The sequence below is a fragment of the Schistocerca americana genome, chromosome 5 (assembly GCF_021461395.2).
Source record: "Schistocerca americana isolate TAMUIC-IGC-003095 chromosome 5, iqSchAmer2.1, whole genome shotgun sequence".
Lineage (NCBI taxonomy): Eukaryota > Metazoa > Arthropoda > Insecta > Orthoptera > Acrididae > Schistocerca > Schistocerca americana.
This window is the reverse complement of record NC_060123.1, coordinates 569,164,562-569,179,222: the sequence shown is the minus strand read 5'-3', so window position 1 is coordinate 569,179,222 and position 14,661 is coordinate 569,164,562. Positions and strand designations below refer to the sequence as shown.

The window sequence follows — 14,661 nt, the reverse complement described above, 5'->3', positions numbered from 1 at the left end:
TGCATTAACATTTACGGGAGCAAACGTGCAAAATATTTCTCCCAGTGCCGTGCATGGATTAGGCGTGCCCCACGGAGCAACCAACACTGAATCGGGTGACAGACCTGGCTTTAACGGACACAACTTTTGCACCAACTGGCATGTTTTCTTTAATGTAGATGGGCCCATACTGAACATGGTCCCACACTGGAGGATTGTTTGCACGGTCCACAACATCTATTTGGACTTCGACGGTTCGGGACAAGGGAGGGTATCCTTTATCTTGAGCCATGGCCTCCAACTTGTATGTCTCTCGCTATATTAAAAAATGTTCAGTGGAAAAACAAGAAAAATCACGCCGTTAGTCATATTAGTTCTTACTGACTATCTAAATCGAGAAATGAGGATGTATGGGGCACGCACAGTCGGGCCAACTCCAGCTGTGGAATCTCCTTAGCAACTGAATTAGTCCAACGATGTACTACTGTCAAAAAAGAGATTACTTCAAAAAACAAAATCAGTAGCATGTTCCCATTTCCACAAACGGCAGTTGCTATGAAGATGCTTGTTCTTCTCTGGTGAATAAGCTTAGACAATAAAGAGACCTGTTAAATACAAACCTGGCCTTTACCGATGTCACTACTGTACCAACTGTGACATTTTCTTTGATGTGAATGGGGCCGTATACACCCACGTCCCACAGAGGAGGCTTATTGTTCCTGTCTACGACGTCTAATTCAACGTCCACATCTGCATAGGAGGGAGGAATGCCCCTGTCTGAGGCGCGGACACGCAGACGATATTTTTCTCGCTACAGTGGCATGAAAAGATGTGCTGTCAGGTCAAAGGGGAGATAACAAGCACAACTTTCAATTCAAAAAAAGAAAGGAACTAATTATAAAATAAAACATGAAACAAAGAAATACTGTAAAACCATCATTAACCTACCTCAAACAAATAAAGATTTAAATAAATGAAATCTCATTCCACATGATTTTCACGGATCAGAATGACTTTATTCAGCAAAGAAATTTAATTCATTTTCAATTAATTTTTTTTATAAAGAATGAGTCACTTCCAGAATAAATGATGTTTAGAAAATTTACTAATTCTCTGTAACTGTACCAACATTACTTTCAGAGTGCTCTCATTTAGGGACAATATTAAGCTTAACAGTATTTTTTCTATTCTACTTATTATAATACTAATGAACCATGATATTTATGGTTCTTCTTTATTTTTTAATATATGTATCTGTTGGAATGTAGTCACCTACTTACTGGAAAACATCCCTTGTTGAAGTTCAATTCCGATGAACAGAAATGGTGCAATCAACAAAATAAAAAAAGAATTTGAAAATTATAAACAATATTTTAAAGCAAGCAATCCACATGCGTAAAATAATGTACTTTTAAAAAGTGTGGGATGAGGGTGGTTGTTAAAAATGGGGGTATGTAGTCTACATCGTAAAAAAATGTGGACGACTTTTTGGTACGCTGCCCCATACACAGAAGGAAAAAGTCACAAATCTGATAACAACTGAGTAGCATCAGAGTAAACCTCAGCAGAAGGTTTAAAACAAAAATTAAAAATTAGCTCTGATGCACTCAGTTTGGCAAAATACCATACTTGTTCTAAACTCTATTAGGTCATCTCCTGAAAAAGGAGACAAAAAAATATCAAGAAAAAATATATTCTGTGTCAGCAAAATCGATGATTCAGCTCTCAAAAATCTTTCCACTTCTCTGAAAAGTAGTTCAAAAATTAGTGACTTAGATTTACATTCAGACACCAGAGATACAGTTCTCATCACAAAAAGCTATCAGTCCACTGCATATGCAGCAAAATCGCATCTCTTCCAAACCTAGAAAAATTCAAAAAATATTTAAAAACCTCGCGGTCAGAAAAACAAAAATATATAATCTGGTGATGAACAATATACGTCAAAGTATATCCAAGGAAATTAAACTTTGAGCTATTTGCAAAAAAAAAAAAAGTTATGTAAGGACTCACAACAGTGCATTTGGATATACAGTGTGTGTATACGTTCACATACCATACTAATTTCAAAGAACAGTGAAATACAATATACAATAAAAAGTGCCGTACAAATGAAACTTATTGTATACAGTGAGTATTTATGTTTCTCAGCAACTTAAAGTAAAGTGTGAACAAATCAAGAATTTTACTCAAGAAGCTAAAGATAGAAATGTAAAGTGTGAGACAGAATAGGCTTATTTGAAACATGTCAAGGCACAATAAAGGTACTGAAATACAGCAATATCTTAGTATCACCTTATCTGCAGTGCACATCGTATTCCTTGTCCTCTCAAATGCTGCTTAATGTCATTATCATATGGAAATCAGGGCTTAATTTGATCGCATTAATTTTATGTTTGGATTTTACTTACGAAGTTAAATATGTCTGTGCTTAAAAGGAGAACTTGAAACTGACTCTCCCGATAGTAGAAGATAATTGAAGATTAGAGTTTAATGTCCCATCAGTGTAAAAGTATTTAGCAACTGTCACCAGATCTATTCCTTCCAAATTAAACCCTGATGAAAGACGAGTTATATTCTGAATAATAAGAAAACAGTTGTAAAACAAAAGCAGTATGTAATCCAAAGACATGCTTGCAAATTTGTATGTAAATATCAACAACACCATCCATTCACACTTACATTATGAAAATTGGAGAAAAGAGCAGCCTGGTCACGCATTTGCACTCAAATACTTACATCCAAAGGCTTCCTTAGAACAATCCAGCCAGACTCTTGTTGAATCTCAAAATATTCCAAGTCTGACGGGTTATATGGAGCACTCAGGGAATAAACAATAGCACCATTATTGTCAGCATCTTCATCAGAAGCTGAGACACGCAAAATGTTGGTACCAATGCTTGCATCTTGCTTGACATTTTCAATGTATTTCTGTGGAAAGAAGGAAATATATTGCATTACAGGTATGTGGATAATTATATTGATTTTTTTCTCTGGTTAATGCATCACATTTCAACCAAAACCAACATTGTTAACTTTCCACTGATCATACAGGCAGGCACTTCCTTCAGGCCCCCAATAAGTTCACGCATTTGCATTGGATTGTCACGCAGGCTCCTCATGTGTTAACATCTGATGTATTAACATCTGATGTGTTAACATGTATGTATGTTAAAAACAAAGATGAGGTGACTTACCGAACAAAAGCGCTGGCAGGTCGATAGACACACAAACAAACACAAACATACACACAAAATTCAAGCTTTCGCAACAAACGGTTGCCTCATCAGGAAAGAGGGAAGGAGAGGGGAAGACGAAAGGAAGTGGGTTTTAAGGGAGAGGGTAAGGAGTCATTCCAATCCTGGGAGCGGAAAGACTTACCTTAGGGGGAAAAAAGGACAGGTATACACTCGCACACACGCACATATCCATCCACACATACAGACACACCCTCTCCCTTAAAACCCACTTCCTTTCGTCTTCCCCTCTCCTTCCCTCTTTCCTGATGAGGCAACAGTTTGTTGCGAAAGCTTGAATTTTGTGTGTATGTTTGTGTTTGTTTGTGTGTCTATCGACCTGCCAGCGCTTTTGTTCGGTAAGTCACCTCATCTTTGTTTTTATATATAATTTTTCCCACGTGGAATGTTTCCTTCCATTATATTGTATGTATGTTAACATGTATAAGGGATGCACTTTCAGTTATTATCATGTACTTTCATAAAAACAGACAGAAAGGAATTCTTGTTTCATCAGACACAATAAAACTTCTGTGGGATGCATTAAATTCATCTTAAAGCTTTTGTTCTTTCCCTATTTTCAGTAAATAATTTAATTGTTACATAATCTGCATTTAAATATGAAACAAGAAAGACATATAACTATAGGAGACATACTGTTCTGTCTGTGTGGTAAATTTTGAGGGAAAGAGAAATTATTAAATGTAGAGCACATGTAAAATACTGTATTATGGCAAACTACCACACAAAACAAGTCTCTAAAGGGGTCCATTTTTATTTCTTGTACTGTGCTTCAGTTAGGCAGTATGTATCTAATAAAAGGTTTAATCACAAATACCACTGAAGAATTACCAAGATCCCTGAGGTGACATTAGCTCAGATTTGTACAGTAAATTATTCATCAGTTTTGAGTACATTGTCCAAGAAGACCATTTTAATTTGTTTTAAGCTTTGTAACACATTGTTCTATAAGATGAAAGGAAAACTTGTTTGCTGCAAAACCGTTTACCTTATTTACAGATGGTCAAGTTTGGGCCTTGTACCAGTTAGCTTATTTACACATGGTCAAGTCTGAACCTTGTACCAGAATTTCCATGCATGTAGAAAATATTCCAGCTCATGACAAAAAGTAACATAAGATAAAATATGGCAGAATTCTGCACAAACTAAGTTTTTTATAAAACTTCCTGGCAGATTAAAACTGTGTGCCCGACCAAGACTCGAACTCGGGACCTTTGCCTTTCGCGGGCAAGTGCTCTACCATCTGAGCTACCAAAGCACGACTCACACCCGGTCCTCGCAGCTTTACTTCTGCCAGTATCTCGTCTCCTACCTTCCAAACATGTCTCTGCAGTATCCTTTCTTTCAGGAGTGCTAGTTCTGCAAGGTTCGCAGGAGAGCTTCTGTAGAGTTTGGAAGGTAGGAGACGAGATACTGGCAGAAGTAAAGCTGTGAGGACCGGGCGTGAGTCGTGCTTCGGTAGCTCAGATGGTAGAGCACTTTCCCGCGAAAGGCAAAGGTCCCAAGTTCGAGTCTCGGTTGGGCACACAGTTTTAATCTGCCAGGAAGTTTCATATCAGTGCACACTCTGCTGCAGAGTGAAAATCTCATTCTAAGTTTTTTATATTTTCTAAATTTATGCTGGTGGAAAGTGAGAATACCACACATCTGGTCAACAACTGTTGTGTTTTCAGTTTTTTAAAAAATGAGATTGAAAAAACTAACAGTTATAGGGGAATAAGTGTTTAAACAGTTGGATACAATGTGCATGCAGGAATTTTAACTCTAAGGTTAAGATCAATAGCCAAAACAATTTTAACTGAGGACCAGAATGGAAGTAGATTTGGATGCGCAACAACTGACAATATATTTGCTTTGAAGATGTTGATAAATAAAACAAGAGAATTTAATAATAAGACACACATAGCTTTTATTGACTATACCAATGCATTAACACAAGTAAACTCCAGTCCACATTAAAAAAAATTGGAATTGCATGACTCTTCATATGGGCCATAAGAAGCCTATACAATGAAACTAAATCTGTAATAAAAACAGAGAACAAAATAAGTAAGACCTATGTTTTAACTATCCAAGAAGATAAAAAATTGCAGCCTTTCTCACTCTGTGTATAATTCAGGTGATTAAAAACAGAATGAGGAATCAAAAAATAACATAGGAATAAAACTAGATGTGACCATTACATAAAAACATTAATGTATACTGATGACCAGACTATAACAACCGCTTCAGAAGAAGAATAGCAAAGAAATATTTTTAAATTAAACCAAACTGGCCTCAGAGATAATTGCAAAATATCAATACAATGACAAAAGTAATAGTGTTCTGAGGGAAACAGGAGGTGCACTCAAAAATAGTGATAGAAAATAAAATCTTCAAGTGACTAGGTCATTTTAACTACCTAGGGAGCAACGTTTCTTTTGATTATGACAAAGATAGGAATAATAAAACAACAAAATTTCGGGGTATCTGTGGAACAATAAAAGAACATTAAACAAAAAGATAACTAAAGAAATATGGTTGAAATTCTATAAAACACTAGCTGTTCTAATGCTACTTTACAAATCTAAGGCTTCATAGCAAACAAAGAAGACATAAATTGATTACTGATGCCAGAAATCAGATTAGTTAAAGGATGTAAACTAGGAGATAGACTAAGAAATGAAGATATTAGAAATGAGCTTAAAATATTTGCAATGGCAGAAAAAATTGACACACATAAGCAGAAATGGAAGCAACATGTAAACAGAATGCAACAAGACACATATCCTAAAATTTTTTTCCAATATATATCCAGAGGGATAAGGGATGTATATCACCCTGGGAAGTGTTGGAGCTAAGACACACAAGCTGGAACAGGTTCCTCAAACCTAATCCATGAATGTAGATAATGATGAGGATGACGGTGATGATGACGATGATGATGATGACGATGATGAAAAAATAGTTTAATCATTTGTGAAATTATTTATTGAGTTACGAATGGAAGGGTGAAAAGTACAAACTGCGGAAAGATGCCATATTTGATAAAAAAAGAAATAAGGAATGACAGTGTCAAATATACACACAAGAGTGAAATATTTTATGTTTGGACATAGTGTTCTATTCTGTCATCACTGCTGTGAAACAACTACCATTTATTTATTACTCAATAATTATGCTTGTCCTTTACAACTTACGAAAAGCTGATAGTGGTGAGAGACTGACATATTTGCTATTTTCATATTACTGCTGTTGTAGTTTTCTGTCACATTTCATAGTAAACAAAGACTTACCTGTCTGTCAAACAAAGGTGGATTGTCATTAACATCAGTGATTTCAACTGTGAATGAGCAGACACCTTCCAGTGAAGGTTCACCTTGATCTGTTGCCTTTACTGTTACAGATACAAATTTTCCATCATCGCCTTCACGGTCAAACACCTGTGGATTAGACAATAAAGTAGCTTGCTTCATTTATTCACAAATACTATTTTCTAATGATTAGTTATGGGAAACAACACACTGAATGAGGGTATCGCATTACAGCTTAAGAGACAGAATTTGTTACAAATGCTCCCTTCATTTACTACTATCATTGTCACATTTACCATCCACAATACTGACATTTGAGATATGACTTACAACTAATCATTGTGTATACAGTTTTAATCTGTTACTCCTTCAATAGCTGTCCTTAAATTGTGAGACTCAATGAAAACATTCTTCAACTACCACTGTCAACAAAACCTCCATTTTTTCCCCTCTACCTTCTCATGTATCAGCTAGGATTATAAGGAATCTACTAAACAAGTACTGAGGCTACCACTCTTTCATTTTCACATGATTATGCCATATATGATGACTAATTAGCAAGACAGTTTACCAGCCTTAGACAGTTTGTTGACGTATACATCCACTAACTGAAACTCGTATATAATGCCTCTCAGAATCTGCATCAAATTTTAATGGATTCCTTTTAGTGTTCATGTGGTTGACCTCACACTTTTCATTAGTTTGGGTCACCTGCCAATTTTCACACAGTACAGATATATTCATTTTGCAATTGGTTTTGATCTTCTGATGACTTTACTGGATGATAAACAACATCATCATCTGCAAAGAACCAAAGACAGCTGGTCAGATTGTCTCCTAAATTTTTTTTTATATACGTAAGGAACAGCAGAGGCCCTTGAACACTACCTTGGGGAATGCCAGAATCACTTCTGTTTAACTCAACAACTTTCCATTAGTTACTATGAACTATGAGCTCTTTGACAGGAAATCATGAATCCAGTTACTTAACTGGCTGCCTTCCATAAACATGATATTTCGTTACTAGTCACTTGTGAGGTACAGTTTCAAAAGCCTTCTGGAAATCTACAAATATAGAATCAATTTGAAATCCCATGTAGATAGCACTCAACACTTCATGTGGGTAAAGAGCTAGTTGTGTGAGATTGCAACTCATCACACAGGGAAGTACAACAGCAGACAGGCACATTTAAAATAGTCGACTGTTTGCTAATTTTTAGGTATTGGATGAAGTCCTTCATTAGATGATGGAAAACACATACACAACAACTGTCTTCTCCAGGCCAGTGGCCCCTTGGGTGAGAAGTGATCTTGGCTGATGTAGGTAGGGAGTGTGCAGAACAGGTGTGGGGTCAGAAGAGAGGGAGATGGCAGTGTTGGGATGGAGATAGATGCTGCAGTACTGCGTATGAGAGTCTGTGGGAATGTGGTGGGAGCAGGACAATGGGTTATGGGGAGCTAGATGAGCTGTTGGAATAAAAGGCAAGAGTGGGGTTGGTGTGGGAGCAGGGAAGGGAATACAGGCAGGTGGAGGATAGGAATTAATGAAGGCTGAGGACAGTGACCAGCAAAGGCTGATGCCAGGTGGGTTACAGGAACAAAGTATATGTTGCAGCTCAAGAAAGCTGGTGATGGTGGGAGGATCAAAATGGTATGGGCTTTAAAGCAGTTACTGAAGGCAAGCTCTCTCTCCTTTTTTTTTTTTTTTTTTTTTCCCAACACATGTTTGGCAACTAGGTGGTCTCTTAGCCACAGTATGCCAGTGTCGTTCATGTAAGCAGACAGCTTGTCAGGGGCCACGCCCACATAGAATGTCACCTAGTTGCTACATTACATGGCTGCCTTCATTGTTGGCCTTGCCTTTGATGGGTAGGAGCAGCCCACTATTTTGTCCTCCCCCTTTCCCATATCACTGCACACTCCCACCACAGCATCCTCCTCTACTCCTACCCAGCTCTTCCTACCTCTCTCTGCCCCACACCTCTTCTATACCCCCACTACCCATCCACAATAAGATCACTACTCATCTCAATCGGGGCACAGCACCTGGAGACAACATTGGTCATGTATCTGTGAGTTTTCTGTGGGAGTTTCTCTTTCTTCCTCTGATGAATGGCTTTGTCCAAGTGTCAGAAAACAGACAGATACCACACAACACACTACAGAACCAGTGCTGAGGACTGAAATTGCTAATACTATGGTACCAAGGTGAATTTTTTTTGCTCCAGCAGGGACAGCACTGATTAAACTAAATTTTTGTTTTTGTTATGTTGTTACTTACCACAGAATATCACAAGCTGTGTTAAATATGTTAAATGAGGGAAAAGAAATCACTCATTATAGTGGATTGAGGCAAGGGGGAAAGTAACACATAACAGAAAACAGCATTCACACTAGTATTACAGCACTATTTTTCCAGCATACTTTCACACACCCAATCATGCAGACACCCAAACACACATTCCCATGGCCACAGCAAGACTAATTATTGATAGTCAGTTACTGAAAGTAGTTGCCTGAAGCTGATGGAGGTGGGGAAGGGTATGGAGGGACACAAGGAGGAGAAAGGTGCAGGTCTTCAGACAGATGATTATGCAGCCGCACAAGCAGACAAAACAAGTACAGAGGGTACAACAAGAAATGTAGGTAGAGGGAGAGGTGGATAACTGAGTGTGGAGGGGGGGGGAAGGGGAGGGGGAAAAGGAGAGAAAGGTGAAGTTGGAGAAGGAGCAATGGAGAGAAGGGTGAAGAGGGAGAGGAGAGGGCTGAAAAAAGGGAAGAGGGAGATAGAGGGTGGGGGAAGAGAGAGAAGGCCTGCATGACAGGGGTGTGCGTGGGCAGGGGAGAGGACAAGTGGTAGGAGAGGGCAGTGCTTGACCTGGAAGGAGGAGTGGTATAAGCAGAAAAGAGAAAGGAAAATGCAAGGTGAGACAGAGGGAACAGGTTTGCAGAGGTTTAGGTCAGGGGATTGTGAGGGGGTAGGACATGTTAGAGAGACAGTTCCCATCTGCACAGTTCAAAGAAACTTGTGCTGGAAGGGTTTCTCTGAACTACGTATGAATATCTCTCTCTCTCCCTCCCTCCCCCCCTCACTCCCTCGCCACTCCCCCTTTTCAAGCCCTCCACCTTCTTTCTCCCCACCCCCCTCCTCTTCATCTTCATCTTTCCCTCCTTCCATCCCCCCCTCTCCTTCCCCACTCTCCCTCTTCCTACGTCTCTCATTGTATCTTCTGCACTTTTTTCATCATCACACGGCCGCAAAGTCATCTGTCAAAATACCCGCCTCTTTCCCATCCTTGCATCCCTCGCTTCCCCCTCCCTACTCCATCAGCTTACGCAATGGAAGTGTTCATTTGTGTGTGTGTTGTAATGTGTGTACTATTTCCAGGAAAAGAGCTAGAGCTTGATAGCTAGTGTAAATGCTGTTTTCTGTTATGTGTTACTCTGCTCCATGCATCAATCTGCTATAGGTGCATGGTTGCCCTTCCCTAATATTATGTATTGCTCCATCCAGAAACTGTCATTGTTGTTATAAGTGGTGTTAACTTGATCTGCTAATTAGCTTTGTGTATGTGAATTCCTGTAATGCTATTTTTTGTGTTTCACTCAAATGAATACAACTGAATACTGTGCCATCTTAAAATAATTTGTTTCAGATGATTTATAACCAATTAACTTCATGTTAGGTTAGTCAAATTTTACATGGATCCTGTTACACCACTGTCAACAGTTAAGAAATGTGAAACTAAACTCAAATGTGTCAAACTTTGCTTGAAGATAACTCACGTCAAGCACATCACAAAACTGCAATCACAGGTGATAGTATTAGAAAGTGCGCAATATGGTAGTGAACAATTGGTTATTACAGGTATAATAAATGCTTATGCCATAGGCACAGCAATAGAAAGAGAATGGCACATTTTACATAAAGAATTCATTATGAGAAAGGTTTGTTAAATGCTGACCAAAATCTCAACTACATTTGGCCCATTTAAAAGGAATCAAAGTGATTTCATGTAATGATCTGCTGTTGTTGATGAGGTGTGGATCCCTCATTTCATGCACTAGGAGTGAAACAATAATTAAAGCAGTGGTTAGAAACACACAAAAAGAGCAAGAAAGAAAATAAAATCAAGTAACACTGTAAAGCCACCGTTTTCCGTGGCACATGTATTCTGGACCAATTAATTAAAGCAACACTAGAAAGGAACCTAGATAGGAAAATATAAAGATATAATTTAATTGGATAGATAAAAAATCTACTCACCAAGTGGCAGCAGAACATACACATAAAAGAAAGTTACAATTAGACAAGCTTTTGGACCCTTTGGCTCCTTCTTCAGGCAGAAGGGTTGAAGGGGGAAGGAACATGAGTGAAGGAGAAGAACTAGAGAGATCTAGCAAAAGGGGCTGATTTTTGGGAAATCATCCTGAACTGCAGGTCAGAGGAGACTCCCCTGATCCCACAATTCTGGGTGACTTTCCAGAAATCTACTCCCTTTCCTCGACCTCTCTAGTTCTTTTCCTTCACCCCTCTTCATTCCCCTTCAACTCTACTGCCTGAAGAAGGAGAGACAGGCTCCAAAAGCTTGCCTAATTAGAGTAGATTTTTTTATCTATCCAATTAAATTATTCTGTCAAAAATTTTCATAAAAAAATATAAAGAATTTTTTTAATCAGGAGTATGCACTTGGTAACATGAAAACAGGAAATTTAAGTACCAAATGTTACGACCTGTTCACCAAATTTGGCATTCCTGATAAAAAAAAAATGGCTCTGAGCACTATGGGACTTAACATCTGAGGTCATCAGTCCCCTAGAACTTAGAACTACTTAAACCTAACTAACCTAAGGACATCACACACATCCATGCCCAAGGCAGGATTCTAACCTGCAACCGTAGCAGTCCCGCCATTCCAGACTAATGTGCCTAGAACCGCTCGGCCACACCGGCCCCGCGGTTCCAGACTGATGCGCCTAAAACCACTCGGCCACATGGGCCGGCCAGTCCTGATATATGCTTATAGTGACATGTGACAACATTACTGGCTAGCAATGTTTTGAGTTCAATGAACCAACTATGGCAACCATGGATGGGTACTTTGTAGACTTTTCAGAATCACACGTGAAGGATTAAACTTGCTAAGTAAGTTGAACACTATGCACTGGCCTAAGAATGGATGACAGCAAATAGTACTTGCATTTCTTTAGTTAAAGAAAACAATATTACACTGTCAGATAAAATAACAGAAACAAATATTCAGTTATAGTGCATCGCAGCTAACTGTGTGACCTAAATATGCTGAGAATGGAAGCTCGTCTGGGGATGTTAGAACCGTTAGTACCTATGTTGTCACAGGAAGAAAACTCCATTGTCCAACAATATCCATGAAGAATGAATACATAAATTTCAGGGGAAATGGCTCAAAAACTACTTGATGGAAATAAAGTAATTTTGTATAACTGGCTGGTTGCAGCTAGCTGTAGCTAGAATTCAAGAAACTTTCATCTTGTCTCCATAACTCACAGTGTGGTTGGAGTCCAGACAGTAAAATTTTATAAGACCATAACCCAAACATTTAATGATGATAATTAGATCAAAAGCTTCCTAGTAGATTACAACTGTGTGCAAGACCAGGACTCAAACTCAGAACCTTGTCTTTTGTGGGCAATGCTGCTATCATCTGAGTTATCTGGCGTTAACTCACAACCCTTTGTCACAGATTGGCTGTCACCAGTATCTCCCTCTTGCTTTCCAAATTTCATAGACTCTGTCCTGTTTATCTTGCTGGACTAGCAGTCTTTCCTCCCAGGAGTGCCTGACTGGCCCTCTTTTCTTTCAGGAGAGCAACTCCAGCACACTCTGGAAGAGACAGCTGTGATGTTTGGCTAGTAGGAGAGAAGTACTGGCAGGAAGTATGAGGATATATTGTGAGTCATGCCTTGAAAACTAAACTGTAGAGAGCATTGCTTGCACAGTGCGAAGTCCTTGCCTGGTGGACAGGTACAATCTCCTAAACAGTTTCAAAACAACACACACTCTGCTGCAGAGTGAAAGATTCATTTTAAATAACTAACTCAAATTAAAGTACAAATGAAATAAATGGTCTACAGTTGTTATTGTTTTTTCTTGTTCCAAAATATGTTACAGAGAATTTATCCCCAAATCATGTCACAGACAGTATTTATACATTCATGTAGTGTAGATGATATTGATTTTACAGGTACTAAGATGTATTTTTGTACCTACGGTAAATTGTACAACACATTCTGTTATGTGTTTAACATTATTCAACAAACATACAGAAATCACATGAATTGCTTTAAACTCATTTTTAACCACACTTCAATAATATAACAGGACATGTGGTATTTTGAAACACTGATGAACAAATGAATAATAGCAGAGACTTTATGCAATGGCCTTTGCTAATCATTTAATTTGTAACAGTCATAGATTTCACATGAAACACAATACTGGTTTTACTGGACTAAGTCAGTTGTCGAATTATTTTGCAGAAAAACTAAACACTTTTAATGACATGCTTAAAGAGTACTTAAATTATGAATTCAAGGGCTATATGAAGTATAACATGATATCAAACAGCAACATGCAATGTTTTAATGTGCTGAGTACTAAAGTTATCATACCAAAACAATCAGAAACAGCAATGAAAATGATACATATAAATCAGATGAATTGAAATTCAGTTGTATTTTATTATATATGCCCCATCTTCCCCTGCTTTTTAAATTTCAAATTACATGTTGATTACATGGTAAGATGATGTGAGATGCAAAATAATTGTAATTATTAAATGTATTCTGACCTTATTTGTAGATACTTCTCCAGTTTCTTCATCAACAGTAAATTTTGTACCTTTCTGGTTTGGCTGTTGAACAATTGAGTACTTCACTTGCCCATTGACACCCTTATCCTCATCTGTTGCATGTACCTATGAAATCATATGATCTATGGAATTAATATGAAAAGTGACTTGAACATATACTGAAATCCTCAAAAAATATGGACAAAACTAACAAACTGCTTTGAAAGTACAAATACAATATATAAAATAATGATGAATCTGTTATATACATACACAAACAAACACAAACATACACACAAAATTCAAGCTTTCCCATCCTTCATCAAAGACGCCAATCACTTCCTCGAACGCCTGGAATCCTTACCCAATCTGTTACCCTCGGAAACCATCCTTGTAACAATTGATGCCACTTCCTTATACACAAATATTCTGCACGTCCAGGGCCTTGCTGTGATGGAGCACTTCCTTTCATGCCGATCACCTGCCACCCTACCTAAAACCTCTTTCCTCATTACCTTAGCCAGCTTCATCCTGACCCACAACTTCTTCACTTTCGAAGGCCAGACATACCAACAATTAAAGGGAACAGTCATGGGTACCAGGATGGCCCCCTCGTGTGCCAAACTATTTATGGGTCGCTTAGAGGAAGCCTTCTTGGTCACCCAGGCCTGCCAACCGAAAGTTTGGTATAGATTTATTGATGACATCTTCATGATCTGGACTCACAGTGAAGAAGAAGAACAGAATTTCCTCTCCAACCTCGACTCCCTTGGTTCCATCAGATTCACCTGGTCCTACTCCAAATCCCATGCCACTTTCCTTGACGTTGACCTCCATCTGTCCAATGGCCAGCTTCACACGTCCGTCCACATCAAACCCACCAACAAGCAACAGTACCTCCATTATGACAGCTGCCACCCATTCCACATCAAACGGTCCCTTCTGTACAGCCTAGATCTTCGTGGCAAACAAGTCTGCTCCAGTCTGGAATCCCTGAACCATTACACCAACAACCTGAAAACAGCTTTCGCATCCTGCAACTACCCTCCCGACCTGGTACAGAAGCAAATAACCAGAGCCACTTCCTCATCCCCTCAAACCCAGAACCTCCCACAGAAGAACCACAAAAGTGCCCCACTTGTGACAGGATACTTTCCAGGACTGGGTCAGACTCTGAATGTGGCTCTCCAGCAGGGATATGACTTCCTCAAATCCTGCCCTGAAATGAGATCCATCCTTCATGAAATCCTCCCCACTCCACCAAGTGTGTCTTTCCGCCGTCCACCTAACCTTCGTAACCTC

The 14,661-nt window shown here is 38.8% G+C and overlaps 1 protein-coding gene across 1 annotated transcript in view; it reads right to left on the bottom strand.

Moving 5' to 3' along the window:
• Positions 1-14,661, bottom strand: part of LOC124616543 (neural-cadherin-like) — a 172,071-nt gene that overhangs the window by 141,249 nt on the left and 16,161 nt on the right. Inside the window, exons 6-9 of the mRNA XM_047144861.1 lie at positions 13,360-13,485; positions 6,512-6,658; positions 2,719-2,910; positions 105-295 (exon numbers count right to left, since the gene is read on the bottom strand). Of these exons, the coding sequence (XP_047000817.1) occupies positions 105-295; positions 2,719-2,910; positions 6,512-6,658; positions 13,360-13,485 (656 nt within the window). The remainder of the gene's footprint in view (positions 1-104; positions 296-2,718; positions 2,911-6,511; positions 6,659-13,359; positions 13,486-14,661) is intronic.